Source organism: Tachypleus tridentatus, chromosome 7, assembly GCF_004210375.1.
Source record: "Tachypleus tridentatus isolate NWPU-2018 chromosome 7, ASM421037v1, whole genome shotgun sequence".
In the NCBI taxonomy this organism is placed as follows: Eukaryota; Metazoa; Arthropoda; class Merostomata; order Xiphosura; family Limulidae; genus Tachypleus; species Tachypleus tridentatus.
This window is the reverse complement of record NC_134831.1, coordinates 150,516,522-150,538,426: the sequence shown is the minus strand read 5'-3', so window position 1 is coordinate 150,538,426 and position 21,905 is coordinate 150,516,522. Positions and strand designations below refer to the sequence as shown.

Here is a 21,905-nt window from a genome sequence, read left to right as displayed (position 1 = left end):
TATATTCTTTGGCCTTAAGATTTTGGCCAGCAGTGTTTATTATTCCATCTCAATTGAAAACAGAAAAATTAGTTTTGTAAACCTCTGCAGATTCCCAGTCAGAATTAAGCATTTTTCCCCCTTAAATATATAACTGCCCTGAATTACTTTTGTAGGTTAGTAGTTTATTATTAGTTTTCATAATAATAAATTCTTGTGGTTTTAAATTTATAGTGCACAATAATAATTGTTTTGTTACAAATTTCTTTACGAAAGAACCATAGTAATAAACTGTTAAAACTAAATTTCACGATTTATTACTTTAAGGGTAAAATAGTTACTTGCCATTCTCAGCTTTAAAATATTTAAAATTAGAAAACAACCTTTTACAACTTTCGACACATTTACAAGCCTATGCTTTTTGTATTTCCCATAGTGTACAAAAAAAAATGCTTTTATTTTTAAACAGATCTTATTGACGAGTGGATATTATAAATAGAGTGCTGAAAAATGTGAATGGATGTTTAGATCCACACACTTTGCCAAAGTCACTGCACATGAATGCTTTAATTATTTATTGGTGAAAACAATGCCCTTTTGATGTTTTTTGGAAAGTATACACGAGTTCTCATCAACATGTGCTTGGTACACCCGTAAAAATAGCAAAATGTTCCAACAACCCCTAAATATAATCTACCACAAAAAGCTTTTTGGATCAGATTCCTTTTAATATTTTTCTAATTCAATTCCATGTACAAACCAAAGTAAACTCAAGAGAAAAAGCTTGTGATAAAACTTAGAGAAATTAACTTCTCTCTCATGGCAAATTACAATTAAAGTTGAACACCAACTCCCTAATTAGACACTTCATTGTTCAAAAAAAAATTCCCAAGAGAATATTTTTAAATTTGCATAACATATATAAAATAAAAACTCAGTCCTGTGTCACACATATGTATCTCTGTGTGTCTGTATAAATTTGTTTATTATGCTTAAAGAGTATCGTTTAACAATTAAGAATTAGTTCAATTACGAGAATACTATTCTCATCCATGTAACGAGCTAAATGATTAATCAAATTTCAACACTTGTTTACTGTGGATGTTACACAAGAGATATCTGGTAGACTAGTTGGATGGCAGCTAGTTAACAGTACCCCACTACCAATCCTTTAAGGTACCTGTTGAAATTATAAGCATTTATCTTCACTGGTATAACACACCCAAGGCCCCACATGCTATATCACATAAAACAGTACGTTTTTGACATGAATTCTACAGTTTTGTTTAATAACACTAAAAACAGCATTATATAGTAATACCAGAGTACTAACATTAATAAAATGACTAACAATTAGGTATATAGAGAAGTAACATCACAAAACATTTACAACATGTAAAGGTAATACATACATTTATGTATATACATATCAACAAACTTTCTAAAATAATTGGTAAATATAGTAGCATATAACAAGCATTACCTTCAAAAATAATTGTTTCAAAAATATCTTCTGGTGATCATTTTATAAACAATACTAAAGTATATAAGGGTGATACAACGAAAAAAACTTTCATTCACAATACTAACCTACTGAAGAGGTATTATGAACCCAGTCAGCACAACTGACCATTCATTTAATACATGAAATTTCTCCTTAGCACCAATACAAAGTTTCAAGTCCAGTTGCTGCATTATCAAGAACCCACAATTTAACTATCACAAAATTCTGTTTCAGTCTAGTTTTAAAATTTCAGTTTCTTTTAGTAAAGAATGTCATAAAACTAAAGTATACTAAATACACAAAAACTATACTTCAAATACAAACAACAATAACTTTTTTTTCATTGTTCATTAAACAAGGTGTGAAAAAACCTAATTTGGCACATAAAAGCAATATGCTTTATTCAAAGCTTAGATGTTGAAGAAAATTGCACAACCTACTCAGAGTTAGATTTAAACAACATAAAAAAATGCATATTTCAATTTTTTTTTCACAAAATAACACCAGAATAGAGGAGGAAAACCTGCCTTTTAAATAACTAACAATAACACATCTCCACAATAGAACTAACACAACTAAGGGTTTGTTCAGGTGTTGATTCAATTTCTTACAAGAAACACATAGCTAACAAGTTTATTTTACCAACAGTTTCAGTCTCCTTTTAGATGGAATACCTAGGTATTCAAACAATAAACACATACACTAGAAGTGTATAATTCTATCAGCAGCATTCTATATAACCACAGAAAATGCACAAAACAGGTGTAACTTGTGTTCATGAAACATCTAATCCCTCTACCCACCTTGTCCTGCAACCTATTACTTTCAAAGGTCAATCAGATCTAGAGCACTGTATGCAGTACCTCGTGTATAAGTTTAGTCAAAATTCACTCATTCAATCATATGATTTCCTATCACAAGATCAGAACAGACAAGTGGACAAGGAAAAACAAACAATTCCCACTCTGCTTTGCAGTGAGAGAATGATAAAATTATTTTTATACCTAACAAAAGAAGGCATTTAAACCAATAAATCATAGTGTATTTATATATAAAGTGAAACAAGTACCTCAAAAAATATTCTCAACACAATTTTAAAGCTGCTTTTATTTTTTTGTCAGACTGTCAATAAACAACAGTGGAAGTATTCTTAATTCCAGATTACTGTTAAAGGCTACAAGAAAGCTCATGTTGAAGCACTAATTTGGAGTCTTGTATCCAGTAAGTTTTATAGTATGATAGAAAATGGTATGTTCTATAAGATATTAGTGTCATACTGTAAATCTGTGTGAAAGTATTAAACATTTAGTTCACAAATGTAACTACCTATAAACAATAACAACATTTGTTGCTTTAGAACACCGATATCCCTGAAAAGCTTCATAAGACTTAAAAATGCTTTAAGTATACTAATTTTAAACATAAGTGCAGTTGTGGGTAAAACAGCAGGGAACAATATGGAAACTACTACCAACTTCTGACACAAGTTTTACAATCACTGTATAATAGAACAGTTAAGCACACTTCAAACGATAACATCAACCACAATCACTAGTTTCAAAAAGGTTGTGCATCTTAAAATTCTACATGTGAAAACTGTTAAGGACTGGAAGTACACCATTATTTTTTATTTACTACATGACTAGAAACATGTCTACTATTTTTTAAGGATATATATATGGTATCTTAACTCTATTCTTTTTAAAAACTAAGTTTCCTTTTACATACTTGCTGAATTCTTAAAGTAGCATACTAAACATCATTCAACTGTTTATAATCATTGAATCATATAACATGTCAGAAGTATACAAAAAATTGTAAATATAACCAAAGTATTTCAAAAGGAAGACTACCTAAACCATTGATATGAAATACTTATCGATATTACACAAATGTTTCAACCCCTGGGCTTAAAAGTAGAATTACATAACATACATTTAAATATGGAATCATACATTCTGTGACTGCATTTATAAAAATGCAATAAAATAGAAATTCCTATCAATGATTTAAGCAGTTTCACTCTTTAATAACAATTATCTTGAATTTGATAAATGTATATGATAACAAAAGTAATAAATTGAAACTAAGAAAAAACTGATATTTCAAACATGACTAGTTAACATAATAAAAATAATAAGACAGAGAATCTTGTATAAATAGCTTTCATGCAGAACATCACTCTCAAAAGATATAAATTAAATTTTAATTATCACAACAATCCAGCTCTCTAGCATTATTTCATGGAAACAGCATACTAAAGCACTGTTAACAAACTATTTAACACTACTTAACTTAATCTTTACGGTGACACTTCACTTTGAAAAGTTTGATTCCATTGCTGAGTAACTCTGATGAAAGTGGTACGCCTAGGAAGTTCTTTGAGTTTGGAAGCACCAGTGTATGTACAGGCAGATCTTAGCCCCCCCAAAATGTCAAGGACTGTGTGCTCTACATCTCCTTTGTAAGGAACTTCAACAGTTTTCCCTTCAGAAGCTCTAAAAACCCAAAGACAAATTTTGTTGTCTATCAAAATTCAAACTTAGAACCACAGTAAAACTGGAAACTAAAGGATGACAATCACCAATTAATTCAAAATATTACTCAACATAAGATAATATAATTTATTCTAAATAAGTTTAACCCTAAAAAGTATGTTCTATGGACATTGCAAAGCACTTTGAAGAAATACATGGAATAACCTTTGCTACGAAAACTTAAAACATGATGTGTGCAGAAATGTAGTTTCTCACCTTTAGCTACAACAATAAAATACTGATACATCTGTGCGCAAAACTTAGTCTATATTCAACATATATGTGTGTATATATATATAAATTCACAGTAGGCAAAGTGTTTTCCGTGCAACTTAACCTGAAAAATGCAAGGGGGAAGCAATATTCAGATATTGAGAACAATCACATAATTTCTAGGATGTGTGCATATAACCTTTGGTATTTTGTTTTAACCACTAACAAGTTTGTTATTTACCTACTCCCCTAATAGAAAAATATATGAAACACACAATATAAGATTCTTTGGTAAAGCTGTCATCTTGTGACATTTTTTACCTAATGGGAACATTTTAAACATATCTTAAAAGCACAAAAGCTCTGATTAGTCTCTTGTTAATATTAGTATAACCACCTGCATTTCTCACCCTTCACACTGAAGTAGTTAAAAAATACAATATTTAACGTATACCCAAAAGCTGTATTTCAGCTTATTAATGGAACACATTCTTTGTTCTATAATGTTGACATATTTGTCTATCAGCTGAAACACAAAATATTTTACTGAGTTTTGATGTAACATCATGGATAAAAAATCAGAAAATAAACAAAACAATGCTTTTTCTGGAATTGTATAAATAAACACCTGAAAAGAAAATCAGATCATTAAAACAAAAGTAAAGACACTTAAAAATCTAAAAGACACTTAAAGAGTACCATGCCAATGTTAGAATGTTTCTGACTTTTGAAGTAATAAACTTCAAATATACATCAAAAATTTCTCTCTCTCAAACATGCAGGTCATAACATATACTTTCATAAACACCTCCATAAAGTTTTTCATTCAAAGACTATCTAATGTTTATATCATAAACAACTATTCTTGCATGTAGTTTTAATACAAACATAAATCATTTTAGTTAAAATTTTATACAGTATAAATATTTTCTTCATTCAATCTTACATTTAGATCACTAAAAACATGGATATTGGCTAACTTAGATTCATTAAATTAAGAATGTTGATTAACTGTTCATTGAAAAGTAAATATTTCTATAATAAAATTTTAAACCAATAAACTGATATTATACTAAATCAACATTTAAGACTTTGCTGTGATCCAAACTGAAATTAGCCAGTTAAGCAATTAGTTACATAGATCAAATAAACACTATTGTACAGGTTTTCCTAAATGCAGGCCACAAGTTTAACATTTTTACACTCTGTTTCACTTGTTCTCAACAATGTAGAATTCAACTCTTCAACAACTGATCCCCTTTAAGAGGTGCGTGTGTGTTTTCTTATTACAAAGCCACATCTGGCTATCTACTGAGTTCACCCTTTAAGAGGTAATGACTGATCTCAAATTCCTAAGCACTACAATCTCCCTGATTATAACGTTACTTCTAAAATTCATACTCAACAAGTTAAAACAAAAAACACAGTCTCATCTTTCAACCATAAGTCCACTTATGGAATTAATGAAAGGTTTGCTTTCAAACGATTTTTAAAAATTATATATACCTTTTTCAACCACATCTTGGCTAAAACCTTATTAGAAATGTTTCCCCATATTATTATTTCATTTTCTGAATTTTATTACTTTTATATTTATATCTTTATTTTCCAACATCCAATTTTATTTGCTCTAACTCCAAATTTCCATTTCCTTCCTAATTTTAATACTATTTATAAAAAAAAACACTTTTCTCAAACAGTATTTTTGTTAATGTGCTCCATGTAGAACAAAATTAAAACCTCTGTCTATTCTAAACCTTCAACAATTCTTTCTCTGCCTGATTTCTATGCAACATGGTATTTACTGCTTAAAGAAAGACATTTGCCTGAAATGGTGGTAAGTTTTTATTAATGTGTTACTTTATCCTTTATTACTTTTTATTAGAATTTCTGACTTCCACTCACTTTTTCCAGGACAACAGTCACTCAAAACCTTTACTGATTTTCCACATTTCACTTATGCCACCTATAAATTCCACACACAACCTACATGAAAACCTTAGTAACTGTGAATTAGATAATCTTCCATATTTCTGAAAAAAGCTTCCAAAGAAGCATTTGTAAAGTACAAAACAAAATGAGAATTTCCTGAAATAATCTATACCTGATTTGTAAAATTTTAGTGATTAACAAAATTTTGATGGCACATCCATCAGCTTAATAGTGAATATCATGAAAGTTATCCATTCAAAAATTAAAAAAACGTGCATAAATTTGGCATTATCACAAGATCTCAGTAAATGTGCTTTAACTATTCCAGATGGTTCTCCCCTAAGGCAGCCAGTTTTGCCATGACAGTTCCAATTTTAGGTAGTACATCAAATTGTTCCATGAAAAGTTCTTGGAAAGCATAAAATGTCCTGGTTTCATGACAAAAACATCAAATCGTCAGTCATGTTGAATCACGAACATAATAAACCTGACTAACTTGCTTATTATTGCAACATGTATTCTCCCCTGCCTCTAAACTCTCAAAAAATTCCATCTGTGCTTCTTAGTAGAAACCAATTTTGCCCAGGTCTGAAATTGAAGAGTTTCTCACAGATAAAAAACATTTTACACAGTCACGTACTGAATTTAATGAAAAATAACAGAACGTTTACATTCCATTCTTTCAAGTATGTCTAAAGAATTTCAAAGTTAGCACAAAAACCTAATGGTATGTTAGAAAATGTTAGATTCTTAAATAAATCCAGGTATGATGTAGCCGACTTTAAGAATTGGATAATTAAAATTTCTTGAGCATATAATTTGACTAATTTTATTCATTTATTGGAATTACTTTAACAATAATGCCAATTTTAAGATACTTAGAAATATTGTGGAATAGTTCAATAAATGGTAAATTATTTCAAGTTTATTTAACCATTCTGAAATTAGAGGCAAGGACTGGGTGTTCCAGTTTTTTTGTTTGAAAATACAATTACACTCTACTGAACGTAACATGCTTTTTAATAAACTAAACTTTACACTTTTTCATGTTCAAACTCTTATACCCTTAAAAGTGACATTGAAAGTTTTCAGAGAATGCTGTCTCAAATCACATTCCAGTGTTAAAACTAGTGCAAATAGAAATATCTACCAACATTGAAAGCAAATCAATTACCTACTACTGACCTGTAGTGCTATAAAGTAAAAAAATGTTAATGACACTAAACCAGACCCTACAGTTGATGAAGACATGGCAGGAGAAGAGGATAGTGAGATATAGCCAGCCAGCCAGCACCACATCCCTTGTTATGATATCTTGTGTAGTTTGTTATAATTGCTATTCAGATTTATAAGTTTGTGTTTCTTCATCTTTGTGGACAATATATTAAAACGTATGATGTCAATATTAAATTTTCATTTGGTATTGTTAGAATTAAAATGAAAAATCTTGGTACAAATATTTCTGATTAATCAACTACAAATGATCATGGCCACACAACAGTAAAGATACAATAAGTTAGTTATCCTATGTAAGGAGCCTTATTCTTTACTTAACAGGCAGGGCCAATTCAAGTACACACACTCTATAGATGACAGTAAAAATTCACAAGAAGCACAGAAAAGAGCAACAGTGAAGTTGAAATCTCACAATTTGAAAAGAAAGTTGATGCAAATAGTTTTAACATAAAGCAGTTAGTCAACCAAACACTACAAGTAGTAAGTATTTCATGTTTATTGGCACAAAGCTACTAGGCTATCTGTGCCAAACAAGATGTAGTATACTATAATAGTATATGGAAATTAAAGTAAAAAATATGTGAAATATGTAAAATCAAGACCTGCCAGGAAAATTGAAGCATTAAGTTAAAACTTGCATGCAGACACCTGAAGTTGGCCTTTCAAGTCCTGGGTTCAGGTCAAAATTAAAATTAAAATGTGTAAAAGAAATCATGCTAAAACAGTACATAGTCCAATAAAAACCTTAAATTAAGTTAGAAAGACCAATGGCTCTTAAAAATGTAAAAACATGAGTGAGGTGGGCAGTACCACCTATGACATTGGCTAATGTCAAGGGAAAACCTACCTTAAAAATGTTTAAAATGGGATCGTCGTTATTGGTTGTAACAATGGCATGATAAAATATGTATAATTGTGACCTGAGTGCCACACAGACCACACATTGGTGCATAAATACCAGATAAAAGGAAGCGGTGAGTCAAAAAACTATGACCAATGTGTAGCCTAGTCAAAACAACTTCCTCCCTTCAATCTTTACAGAAACAAGATGGCCAAAGAGCTAAAGAAGGTTTGATTTGAATAACTTATTATTTTGTTGCTCACTCCAGGTCGACTGCTAACTGGTGTACAGTCAAGTTTTGATAACTGGACCATAGTCCATGTATGGAACAGGTACAGTGGTGATAGAACCAGAGCAGATGGAATTTGCCATTCTATCAGCTAACTCATTCCCACAAATACCAACATGACCTGATATCCAAAAAAAACTGGACAGAGATAGATGATAGAGAGAGATGGGCCAGTTTGTTTTGGGTATTGATAAGAATAGGGTAGTAACTAACATGGAATGATGTCAGGGCCAATAGACAGCTGAGTGAATCAGTATAGATCGTACAATTTGTATATTGCATAGTTTCAGGGCAAGAGAAATGGCATACAGTTCAGCTGTGAACACAAACTGTAGAGGGGATTCTGTGTGCTACAACTAAACTGCAACAAACAACAGCAGGGCCAACAAAGTCACCTGATTTTGAACTGTATATATGAAAATGGATGGACTATTTGAGAGTTGTTCAGCAAATAAAGAGTGATATTTCCAATCAGGAGCATCTGACTTCCTCAGATGACTCAATGATAGGTCATAGTTGGGGATAGTAATTAGCCATGGTGAAAGAGGCAAATCTGTGGATACTGCTATGCTATTCAAAAGATAATTCCAATTTTTCTGATTGTGCCTGTATACGAAGGCTAAGAGGAACAATGGCAGATTTTCTATTATGAAAAAGTGTGGTCCACTGAGGATGGAAAACACGACCCCAAGTGGGATGCTGTGATAAAGAGAAGTTTGGACGCATACATAAGAGACAGTTGCAAACAGCAAATATACAGAGGGGGTTCATGGAACTCCACATACAAACTTTGGACTGGAGAAGTACAAAAGGCCCCAGTGCAAAGCCAAAGCCCTAGATGGTGGATAGGATCCAAAATTTTCAGTGCTGAGGTCCTGGCAGAACCATAACCCACAGACCCATAGTCAAGTTTGAATTGGATAAGGGTATGATAAATTTTAAGCATGGATTATCGATCTGCTCCCCAAGAGGTGGAAGAGAAGACACAAAGGATGTTCAGTGTCTTTATACATTTGACACAAAGTTGCTTGATATGTGAAATAAAGTTTAATTTACAGTCAAATATAAGACCTAAGAACTTTGCCTCAGGGACAACAGGAAGTACATCATCATCAATACGAAGTTCTGAATCTGGATGAATACCCTGTTGGGAGCAGAAATGTACACAAACAGTTTTAGGGAGATAAAGTTGAAAAACATTTGCTGTGGTCCACTTAAGTACATGATTGATTGCAGTTTCTAGCTGCCGCTCAATAAACCTCATGTTTGATGACTGACATGAGATGTGAAAGTCATCAACGAAAAGACCATTTGCAACTGTAGGGGATAGCTGTTCACTGATGGCATTAATCCTTATAATGAAAAGTGTCACACTCAGAACACAGCCCTGAGAGACTCCAAGTTCCTGTGGGAAAAAAATGGGAAAGTGTTAAGCCCACATGGACCTGGAATCGGTATTTCATTAAAAAATGCTTAATAAAAAGTGGCAAATTGCCACACAATCTGTATCAGTGAAGGTCTCGCAAAATGCCATATCTCCATGTTGTATCATAAGCTTTCTCTAAATAAAAAAAAATAGAAACAAGATGTTGTCACTTCAAAAAGGCTTCTCTGACTGATGTTTCAAGGCAAATTAAGTGGTCTATTGTGGAACGTTGTCTTTGGAACCTACAATGAGTGGGTGAGAGAAGGTTATTTGATTCAAGAAACCAAATAAGACAAGCATTAATCACCCTGTCTAAGATCTTACTGAGACAACTCGTCAAAGCAACTGGACAGTAATTTGAAGGAATCTCTGGATCCTTCCTAGGTTTAAGAACAGGGAATACAATAGCTTGGCACCAGCATCAAGAAAGACATTCTCCTGCCATATCCAATTAAAGACAGCCAGGATAATAGTAAGAGGCAGGAGAAAGGTAGCATAGCATCTGATGTGTTGCCAGACTGATGAAGCACAAGTTTGAATTCCACCAGTGTAAGAGGGCGACTGTGGTCATCGGGATGATTACTTGGAAAGGAAACAGGCAGATGTTCAACTCGTGTTTTAATAGCTAAGAAGGAAGGGGATGAGTTTTAAGAGCTAGATACATGAGAGAAACATTTACCAAAAGTACTGGCAATGCTCTGAGCATCAGCAACTTCATGGCCATTGAATATTAAGATAGAGAGGGGGGCATAAGTATACCGTCCACTCACTTCTCAGATCTTGTCCCATATGACTTTTGAACTGGTGGTTCAAGACATGCTGGAGGTGTATTTAATCCAAGATTCCTTCTGGCTTTGGCATCTAACTCACCAAGCATGTGCACAGGCTTGCTGAAATGCAATGCAGTTGAAAAGCATGGGATATCTATGAAATTTTTCCTAAGCACATTTCTGAGCTTTTCATGTTATATAACAAGCAGAATTCCACCAAGGGTGGGGATGCCATAGAAAAAATGTCAAGGTTTTGGGGATGCACTGAGCAGCTGCTTGGACAATACAGTTAGTTACTGCTGCTACACAATTGCAATCATCTATCGATGGTTTACATAAGATGGCAGGATCAAGTTCCGAGAGAGCAATGAAAGAGGGCCAGTTGGCCTGGTTCAACTTTCACTGCAGCACTGACCACAAACAATCTCTTTTAATATGATAGGAAAATGATCACTACCCCATACATTCATGTCAACCTCCCAAGAAAAGCAAGTGAAAAGATCTATAGCAGTAAATGACTGACTGAAGAGAAACAGGTTTTGATTCAAGAGCATATGCTCTATAGTACGACCCCTCGCATCAATACTGGAACTATGAGGATTATGCCCATTAGAATCCTCCAAAATTAAAAAGAGGGATGGCAGTTGCTCAATGTGGGCATCAAGGTCTGATGGATTATAATTTTTTCCAGGGGTAAGGTACAGAGAGCAAACAGTGATGCTACAACCCAAGTGGATATGGATGGATACAGCCTCCAAGGGCATAATCAATGACAAAAACTGGGTGGGCCCATGCTGATCAACCAGCAGTGCTACTCCCCCTTGACCTACACATGACCTGTCATTTCGGTATAAGGAGTATTGTCGAATTTTCACTGTATTAGTAGGTTTTAAAAATGTTTTCTGCAAAGAAGGACATTTGGGATGATAAAAGTCAATCAAATCCTTAATGTTATTCACATTTGATTAAACACCTCGACAGTTCCATTGGATTAGCATGGCCATTTTTATTTATTTTGGAAGATAATATGGCAGAGACCTTCTACTTTTCTTTACTTACCACATTTTTTTCTTTACTGGATGTGGGTCTGTCCCCTTCTATTGATCCTGCTCTGGATCAAGTAGGCAGATCGGTGTTTGTAAACATATGTTCCAGTGACTGAGGGTGTGAATGAATGGTTTAATTTTTGAGGTGTCAAGAGAGGAAAACCCCATGGAAACACCTGGGTTTGAACAAGGTGAAGTTGGGCAATAACTGGAAGATATGGTAGGGGCAGAGATAGAAGTAGATACTGATTCATTAACTTTTTAATTTTGGAGGATACTAGATTAAGATGCACTGGTAAGGATTCTGTAGGAGGCATGGAAAGGTCTGTCTGGACTTCTACTGTAGTAGTGGAACAAATTACAGCAGCATAAGTCTGAGATGGAATTGGGAATAGTAATTTCTGAGCCTCTAGGTAAGTAATATTGTGAAATGTCTTTAGATGTTGTACTTCTTTCTCTTCCACCCATTTGGGGCAAGAAGTAAAATACGAAGGATATAGACCATTACTGTTAATACAATGTGGTTCTAGTTGGCATTCAAAAGCATCATGGTCTTTAACAGCACAACAGGCACATGTCAAGAAACCACAGCAAGACGTTTTTGAATAACCAAATCATTGACAATGAAAACAACAGGGTTAGGGACATAAGGCAGTACCTTACAATTCAGATATCCTGCCTTAATTGTGGTGAGAGGATGTAATGTTGTAAATGGTACAAGTAGTATGTTGAAATTTTTGATTATTTATAATTTTCATTTCCTCCTCCCTATTTTCCTCATCAAATGTTCTGCTAAACCAAAACAGCCCAAAAATATTATTGATACATGTTCATATTTACTTCAAGATAGAAAATTTAACTCTGTAAGCTTATGTAGGCCTTACGCCTGTTATGTCACTGTATGATTTCCATTCATAATCAAAGTTTTATAAGTTTTGTCTTCTCTAAAGCAGTTTTTAATCTTGTGCATAAAATATCTGTTCTTGTGTTCCCTAAATAGTTACAGAAAACAAGCCATATATGGATAACTGCATACTTCTATGTTTACACAATTGTTTCTTTTTTTGTTATGGAGCCTTTTCTTGCATATACATGGGTGAAAATAGCAAGTAAAATAAATCATCAAATCAATGATCTTCAATACAATAAAGATAAACCAATAAAAAGATATGGAATATTGTCCACAAATAAAATATAAAAAAATTATAATTCTAAGTAAGAATATGAAAAAAACTTAAATTTATATTGCCTTAAGACTGAGGCAGGTTGTTGGAGAAAAAGATGTGAGGAATTGTGTCCAATATCCTACAGAATCCTCATTTTCAAGTGTTCAGCCAGAATAGCAGAGGAAAACCTTTATTTGAAACATTACAACCTGATCTTCTGCACATTATGTGGAAGTTGACATCAGCAGGGGCAGCAGCAGGTGATCGATACAATTCTGAAATACTGAGCACATGCAAACATGTTCATGAACCCACCAATACTTTGAAAAAGCAAGAATATTCATAACGTTGAGTTGGAGTATGTCTTTGAATAATACCAAAAAAAAAGTGTCACAGCTAAAGGGAGGTGCCACATTTCAGTGGTTCTAGTTAAGCTGTGTAAGGCTTCGAACACACTCCACAACAGTCATGCTGATGGTGATTTCACCTTTCCAACTTATGACTACATACATTATTTTCTTTTGTTGAACCCAAGCAGTGCTTCTTTCTCAGTAATGATGACAAAGCAAGATGAGCATTAGGTTTGGTAGCTGCCAACAGCCAAACCTCCATCTACATGCATGTTAAATACAAAGTATATCTGCCAGATCATTATTTCATTGTTGCTGAGAAACACAAGCTTACTCCTTGAGCTAACAGGGCATGCTCAGTAAAATCTAATCACTTCAACTCTACCATAATATAAAGTAGGCCAACACATATTGTAGCAAGCAGTAAAAACATTTACCCATGCTAGATACTTTGAAGAGTTGCTCATAAAGAAATACTTCCAGAGTGAGATGTGTAATGCCACTGTAGTAAGTTAATGATGATGCAACTAATTCAAGTGGGTTTTCCTCCACTTTCATTAAAGATTATTTTTCAGTGTATGTATACACAGAGAGAAGGCCCTAAAATCTCTCTAATGTCATGTGCAGGGGAAAAAGGGTTTAAAATTCTGCATTTTTGCACACATAATGCTTGATTGACTCCTAAAAACTTCAATGATTTTTTTAATATTCCTTAAAGTTATTTCAACACAAAATGGTTAACATACATCATAATCATGAATATGCAATCACACAGTATTATTCCTCATAGTGATGACATGCTGGTTATGAAAATCTTTCTAAACAAAAGAGAAACTAAATTCTCTACCATTGAAACACTTCTTCAACTATGAATACCTTTTTTGAATTCAAAACCACCTGTACCAACTCATCAAAGTTTCAATGAAAACAAAAATAGGTCCATCCTTTATATATTTTGATTACCTTGAAAAATATCTTTATACTACTTTTTGACAGCATTTTCCCTAACTCTTTCATCCATTAAACAGATGACATTTTATCTATTGTGACTTGAACCAATTCTCAACTCGACCAATTCATTATCTAACAACTTCACACAGTCTTTAAACACACTTATCACATCTCCAATACAAGTGCCTCATTTCTTAAAATCAATATCCACATTAAAGATAACTTACTTAAACCATTATAAGCTATAAAAACAGACATTCATGCTTACTTAGACTAACATTCTTTCCATCTCAACAAAACTAAGGCTACCATCCTTAAAGAACAATTAAAATAGCTGATATGTTTGGTTTCAATGCAACACTATCTTTTGCTGATGAAGGTCTTATGCCAATAAAATTGCACAAAACAAAACTAAATAACATTTTTAATTAGATGTATTATTTTATCCTTCATTACTTTTTATATTTTTTTACATATGTGGTCAAACAGAATAGGGTTTAGAACATACTATTCACCTGGATTAAATTTTTGCCATTTCTGGGCAATCAGACAATTTTTAAAGCCAAAATTGACCTTTTCTACAGTTAGGTTTACTATTATTTAGACTCATTATTATTATTATCCTCAAGATACCATAAAGAAACCCATTAAAGTTTGACATTTCCACACCTAAATTTTTATGTATCAAGCAAAACCACCACAATAGTATTTAATTACCATATAAAGTATCAGTTTATTAATAACTGCCATAACTCAGCAGTGTTTAAAAACATCATCACAGTAATGTTTACTTATCACAAAAAAATGTTTATAGTTTAACACCACCAGAACTTGGCTTACCTACCTATATTCCGCAACACCACCATGATATATTTTCATGGCTGTGGCTGAGCTCATTCCATAAAACAACTTCACTTTTTTACCATTCTTCTCTATCACATCTCCACCTGACTCATCATGTCCAGCAAGCATTCCTCCAATCATTACAAAGTCAGCTCCAGCACCAAAAGCTTTAGCTATATCACCAGGACAAGAACATCCTCCATCCTTAACAAAAACATTATAAAGATGATAAGACCAGACACTAACATAATTACAATTACATGGAAATAATAAGTAAAAACCTTATGCATCATTAATTTAAAGTTTAAAATGATTAAAGAAATGCTTCGTACTGACTTACATTTTTAAATGAAATATCTTAAAAAAAACAATTTATCTGACAAAAATCATCCATTTTATTAACACTAACATTTTCATTCATTTGTAGCTTATCTAATGAAATGTTATGAGATAGATTTTATTCCTAATCAATAGCAAAGGGTGTGAAAAGTTATTTACTCAACCAATGTGTCACCTTAAATGTCAAAAGAGTATTTCTAGATACAAATCTGTTAAAATTTAATAGTGAATTTTTACATATTTTATGGAAAGATTATTTTAAAAATATACCATAAAAAATAATTGCTTTCTTCTATTCCAAATGGTTTCAAAAGCAGATGACAAGCCTAATACCCTAATTTTACTTGTTTCTGTATTTTCTTTAATTCTTTGTGATGTTCCTTTGAAAAATACATATTAAATTTATTACATTTTTGCTTAAGTTTGTGATCTTGTTTTTCATATATTATCACCTCTGTAGCTAAACATATCTGCATTCCATACACCATCACATTCAAATAAACTGCTTACAAACTTTGAATTGTATGCACTGTCTTTATAAAAACATTTACAAAATCTAGGCCTTTCTGATTATAAATTTTTCTACTTAATTTTCCAAAAATTTTAGTCAGCCTTGACAAAAAGTTCAAGTATGAAAAAACTTAAAAAAATATTAATAACCCCAGATAGAATGTGATACAAAAAGTAGTAAATAAGAAATTGCCTCTTCCAGTCAAGAATTTCAAGTCCAGCTTTCTCCATACAGCTATCAAATGTACAACATCAAGTCTCTCAAAATAAATCCAGTTTATACTGAGAAACTCAAATGAACCCCTTCCTCTCTTTCATTTTCACAATACAAAGAGAATAATCTTTTAAAATAATACTCCACTCTCCTCAGCACTACATATTACATTTAATTTATCAACAAAGGCCAAACTACTCATCTAATATATGCATTTTTATTTATAAAGACCTCTAGAACAAGTATAAAAAGAGTTTAGTCATCTCTGTCTAGTTGGTCTTTATTGTTTTTTTTACTTGAACTCCAGAAGCATTCACCTAAAGTAAAGACTTCTTTATTTCCAACTAAGCTTAGTTTAAAACAATCCCAGGTACTTCTTGTGTACCATAACTTTCAAATTCAGATCTTCCCTGTTACTGACGTGTCTTACAAATTTAAGAAGTGTACACACTCCCTAACACAAGTCTTTTCTACTTACATATTTCACACCTAAGACATGTTTAAAGCATGTATTCCTCTCCTGAACTCTTATCACACAGCAACCAGACATGTTCTATACTTAAAACCCTCATTATTTAACTGCACACTTATTAGCCACAGTTCTTACACTTTTATGGTGTAAAAACATCAGGTTTTTATCTTCCAGACATTTTTCAAGTCATTGAAATGTGATTGTATTATTCTAAATAAATCAGAATAGATAAATGATGTCAACATTTTAGTGAATGGAGGTCTTACTGTGCTTAATAAAGTTGTAATAACTAAATATCAGATTATATCATGCATGAACAGTATGACTTTGTGTTGTCGTGCTTTGCTCCATATACATCTTAAACATAAAAACATCTTGTTGATAGAAAGCTTCATCTTTCAAACTGGAGATAATGTAAAAGTTTCATGACATACACTGGTAATTTTCAATGTCAAGTGGTGCCATGCTGTTTACATCCAATTCCATTTATTCCTTGTTTGCATTATATAAGACTAGATAAATGATAAAAGAAAGTCTCTAATCTACTGGCTATATTTACAATTTCTCCTAATCCAATTTTAAAAGTAAAAAAAAAAAAAATTATATGACTAGATATAAAATAAAAACAAAAAATCTTGAAGAAAATATATAATCAGATTTGAAATTAAACAAAACTAAAATGAAAAATATAATGTCAGTAAACATAACTTGTAATACTGCATTATATCATTGAAAGTTCAAAAACATCCAGTTACAGTTAATTATGATGTTAAATCAAATATATTTACACCTTTTCTTTAAGCATTTCAAAATTATCAATACGAGAGCTAACTGCAATGAGAATAACAGTTGTCTTATCACATATAACATAGCAACATTCAGTCTAAGAGTAATGAATTCAAATATACTGGTTACATGTACCATAAACTATATTAAGACAGTGTGATTATTCTACAGTCTTTTTAAAACAAGTATTGAATAGTCAGTGCAATTTCTTTAAAGTTTTAAGTACCAATTAACTAAACATGATTAAAGATAACCACTTTTAGACATGATTGTGATAAAATAAAAATCACCAATTCTCACAAACTCTTCACATCTACATTCACTTGATTAATACCTATTTAAATTAGCAGGAAACACAAAACTATTTATACCTTTAGCATATTTACAGAGGTAACTTAAAAATTCCAAATGTATCATTTAAAGTAAATATATTTTAGTTTCATTTTGAAAATACTTTTAGAAACCTTGACACTATAATACAAACTGGAATTATTAACTTCACATATTCAACTGTAACTGCAGTTACTCTCTCTGCAATGATAGCTTTTTTCATAACACTTTGCTTTATAAATCTATACAAAAGATTCTTCAATAAAGATTCCAAGTCTTTTCCTAAGAAAAGTGACATAAGCTTAATCTGTTTGATAAAAAATTTCAAACTTTTCATATCAGTTTTTGTAACTGTCATCACAAAAAAAAAGTTTAGCTCTGAATAAAGGGTCCTCACACCAGTCTGACAGTTTCATAAAATTCTGCTCCCAGATTTATATCTTACTCTATTCATGTTTCAAGTGTGATAACACACTGCAGAATATGTGGAAGAACCTATGGTGTTCTTTCAAAAACTTTAACATTTTCTGCTCAACACTGTGAACACAATGACAAAAGGTGACAGGTTTATAATCTTATCTAGCTGAAGCATCATCAAACAATGCATTCAAAGGTGGCAAATGATTTGAAATTTTCCATTATGTTTTATGCACTCCTCTATGAAATGCACTATCATTGGGTATAGTATGTAATTCAAAAATTTCTATGCTCAATAACTTTATGTTCACTTTCTATGTTCTTTTAAAGCCCAATAAATGCCAGTTACTTAACATTTGGTACATTCATCAAAAATTGTACCAAATTTATAAAAGTTAACATTTTTTAAAACTGAAAATGTATTTCTGATAGATAATTGCCACCTCTTACAAATAACTTTTCTTGACTTGTACTGTCCCCTCTATAAGTGCAAGTGTTTTCACTCAACACGAGACTTGGTATTGCCACTTACCTTCACATTTATTCATGTGAGCCATCTGCATACTATAATGCAAATGATAATTCAGCAACCCTCCACAAATAGAACTGTGATACAATTCCTGTCACAACTAGTACTTTCTCTTCAGCACTGCTTGTAACCACTTCATGATTGGATTGTACATAAACAAACCTACACGGGAAGTGAGGAGGTTGGGTGGGAAATATAAGAAGAGCTAAGTATCTATCCAAAATCTTTTTCAGTGTAGAAAAAATGTTAACTTCCAAAACAATTTCTTACCTCCTCTCACAAATAGCTAAAATCCCATACTTAGTTGGTGGAAGGTTCAGTGAGAAGATGATCCTCCATTAGAAAATGCTCAGAGGAATAACATGGGTGTGCAAATAAATGGAAGACAACACACTTGTGGGTTGATTGATTGATTGATTTAGTGTTTTATGGCACAAAGCAACTAGGCTATCTGCGCCAAACGTCCAGTAAAAAGGTAAAAATAAATTAAATGCAGTAAAATACATAAAAGGGAATGAAGGTAAAACAAAACATCATTGAAAAACAGAAAAAGTATAAAGTCAATGTTGACACCTAGTCTACAATGTTAAGAGAGAAAGCAGAGTAAGAGAAGTTGTAAAGGACTTTCTCTAGCAAAATTGTAATGATCATAACCCGCCAGGAAGACTAACAGGTAAGTACAAGAATCACCATCAGTCACCTGAAGTTGGCCTTTCCAGTCCTGGTTCTGGGTTATGTTGTCATAACAGCCATTATCAAAAGGTAAAATAAGAAAAGTGTTAAAAGACATACACCAAAATCGTAATAAAAATTAGCCAAATGTCCTGTAAAAACGTAAAAGTAAAGTAAATGTAGTAAAATTCGTAAAAGGAAACAAAGGTATAAACAAAACAGCAATTAAAACATAAAATGGCGTAAAACCAATGTTGACATCCAGTCTACAAAGTTGTAAAGGACTTCCTGTAACAGAATTGTAATGATCATAACCCACCAGGAAGACTAACAGGTAAGTACAAGAACCACCATCAGTCACCTAAAGTTGACCTTTCCAGTCCTGGTTCTGGGTTATGTATCATTATCGCCAGTACTAAAAGGTAAAGTAATAAAAGTGTTAAATGACATGCAGCAAAAGTGTAATAACAACTCGCCAGTACGATTAACGGATAGTTCAAACAACAGCATTAGTCACCTGAAGTTGGCCTTTCCAGTCCTGGTGTCGAGTTATTTAATGTTCTGGCCATTTTACAATGTCAAATTGTACTAAAGAGATTGAGACTGAAAAGGGAACCACAATTAAAAAGGTGTAATGAATAAATATCAAACACTTAAATAAGGTTAAAAAGATTAATGGCCATTAAAACACTAAAAACTCTATCAAGTTGGACAGTGTCACCATCACCAATAACACTGTCCAATGTTACAGACAAACCCTGGGACAGAACATGTTTAAAATAGTGCCGTCGTTGAGAATCGTAACGATGGCAGGAAAGTAAAACGTGGCTTACAGTGATTTCAGTGTTACACAAACTACACACTGGTGTCTCAGTTCCAGATAAAAGAAAACGATGAGTTAAAAAAACTGTGACCAATGCGTAATATAGTTAGAACAACTTTCTCCTTCCAAACATTATGGAAGCTAGACAGCCAAAGCCAAATATAGGGTTTTATTTGAAAAAGCTTGTTTTCACATTGCTCACTCCAAGTGGACTGTCAGCTGGCACAGAGCCGAGCCTTGAATACAGGACATAGTCATGTACGGAATAGGTACAGTGGTGATAGTGCCAGAGCAGATAGATTTAGCTGCCATGTCTGCAAGCACATTCCTGCGAATACCAACGTGGCCTGGTATCCAGAAAAACTGGACAGAAGTAGATGTTAATGAGAAATGGGCCAGTCGGTTTTGAATATCAACGAGAACAGGGTGTGAGCCAACGTGAAGTGATTCCAAAGCCAGCAGAGAACGAAGGGATTCAGTATAAATAGTGCAGTCAAAGTATTGCTCATCTTCAATATGATCCAGGGCAAGAGATATGGCATACAGTTCAGCAGTGAACACAGAAGCTGTAGAGGGGATTCTGCATGCACCACCAAACTGCAACAAACCAGGGCAGAGCCCACAGAGTCACCTGATTTTGAACCATCCGTATTAATTGGAATCGAAAGGTTGTTCCGAAAGATGTTCAGTAAATAAAAGACGGAACTTCCAATCAGGTGTATCTGCCTTTTTCAGATGACTTAAAGAAAAGTCACATTTGGAGGCTGTAATAAGCCATGGTGGGATGGGCTGACCAGTGGATTCTGCAATGTTTTCCAAGGACAGACCCAATTCATTCAATTTCACCTGGATGTGAAGGCCAAAAGGAGCAATGGCAGATCGTCTATTTTAAAAAAGTAAGGCCCACTGAGGAAGGAAAACACATCCTCAAGTGGGATGCTTTGGTAAGGAGCGAAGTTTCGAAGAATACAGTAAAGACAGTTGCAAACAGTGAAGGTGCAGAGAAGGTTTGTGAGATTCCACACATAAGTTCTGAACTGGGGAGGTGCGGAAAGCCCCAGTGCAGAGTCGAAGTCCTCGATGATGAATGGGGTCCAGCATCTTTGAGGCCGAGGGTCTGGCAAAGCCATAGACCATTGATCCATAGTCAAGTTTTGAACAAATAAGAGCACGATATATCTTTAACATAGAATATTGATCCGCTCCCCAATTGGCAGTAGAGAGGACACGGAGGATGTTCAGTGCTTTTGTACATTTGACCCGTAGCTGCTTTAAGTGTGGTATAAAGGTCAGCTTATGGTCAAAGATAAGCCCCAAGAACTTGGTCTCAGGGACCACTGGCAGCAAAACTTCACCTATATGGAGTTCAGGATCAGGATGGATACCCCGTTGGCAGCAAAAGTGCATGCAAACGGGTTTAGAGAGAGAAAAATTAAAGCCGTTCTCCATAGTCCACTTCAGAACACGATTGAGGGCAGTTTCTGGTTGCCGCTCAATATATCTCATGTTCAACAACTGACACGAGATGTGAAAGTCATCAACATACAGCCCGTTTGCCACAGTGAGAGGGAGTTGTTCAGTGATGGCATTTATCTTTATACTGAAAAGTGTAACACTCAAAACACAGCCCTGAGGAACTCCAAGTTCCTGTACAAAAGAATGGGAAAGTGTCGAACCCACATGAACTCGGAATCTCCTGTCCATTAAAAAATTTTTAATAAACATAGGTA

At 33.3% G+C, this 21,905-nt stretch overlaps 1 protein-coding gene across 3 annotated transcripts in view; it reads right to left on the bottom strand.

Annotated features, from left to right (window-relative positions):
* Positions 1–686: 686 nt before the first annotated feature.
* The window catches only part of LOC143256902 (GMP reductase 2-like), a 44,479-nt gene continuing 23,260 nt past the window's right edge, over positions 687–21,905 (bottom strand). For 2 of the 3 annotated variants that reach the window (XM_076514740.1, XM_076514741.1), the window contains 2 exons: positions 15,085–15,287; positions 687–3,981 (listed from right to left, as the gene is read on the bottom strand). In XM_076514740.1, the coding sequence (XP_076370855.1) occupies positions 3,786–3,981; positions 15,085–15,287 (399 nt within the window). In that variant the 3' untranslated portion in view covers positions 687–3,785. Of the gene's footprint in view, positions 3,982–15,080; positions 15,288–21,905 lie in introns of all 3 variants that reach the window. The other variant, XM_076514742.1, reaches the window with a different exon arrangement.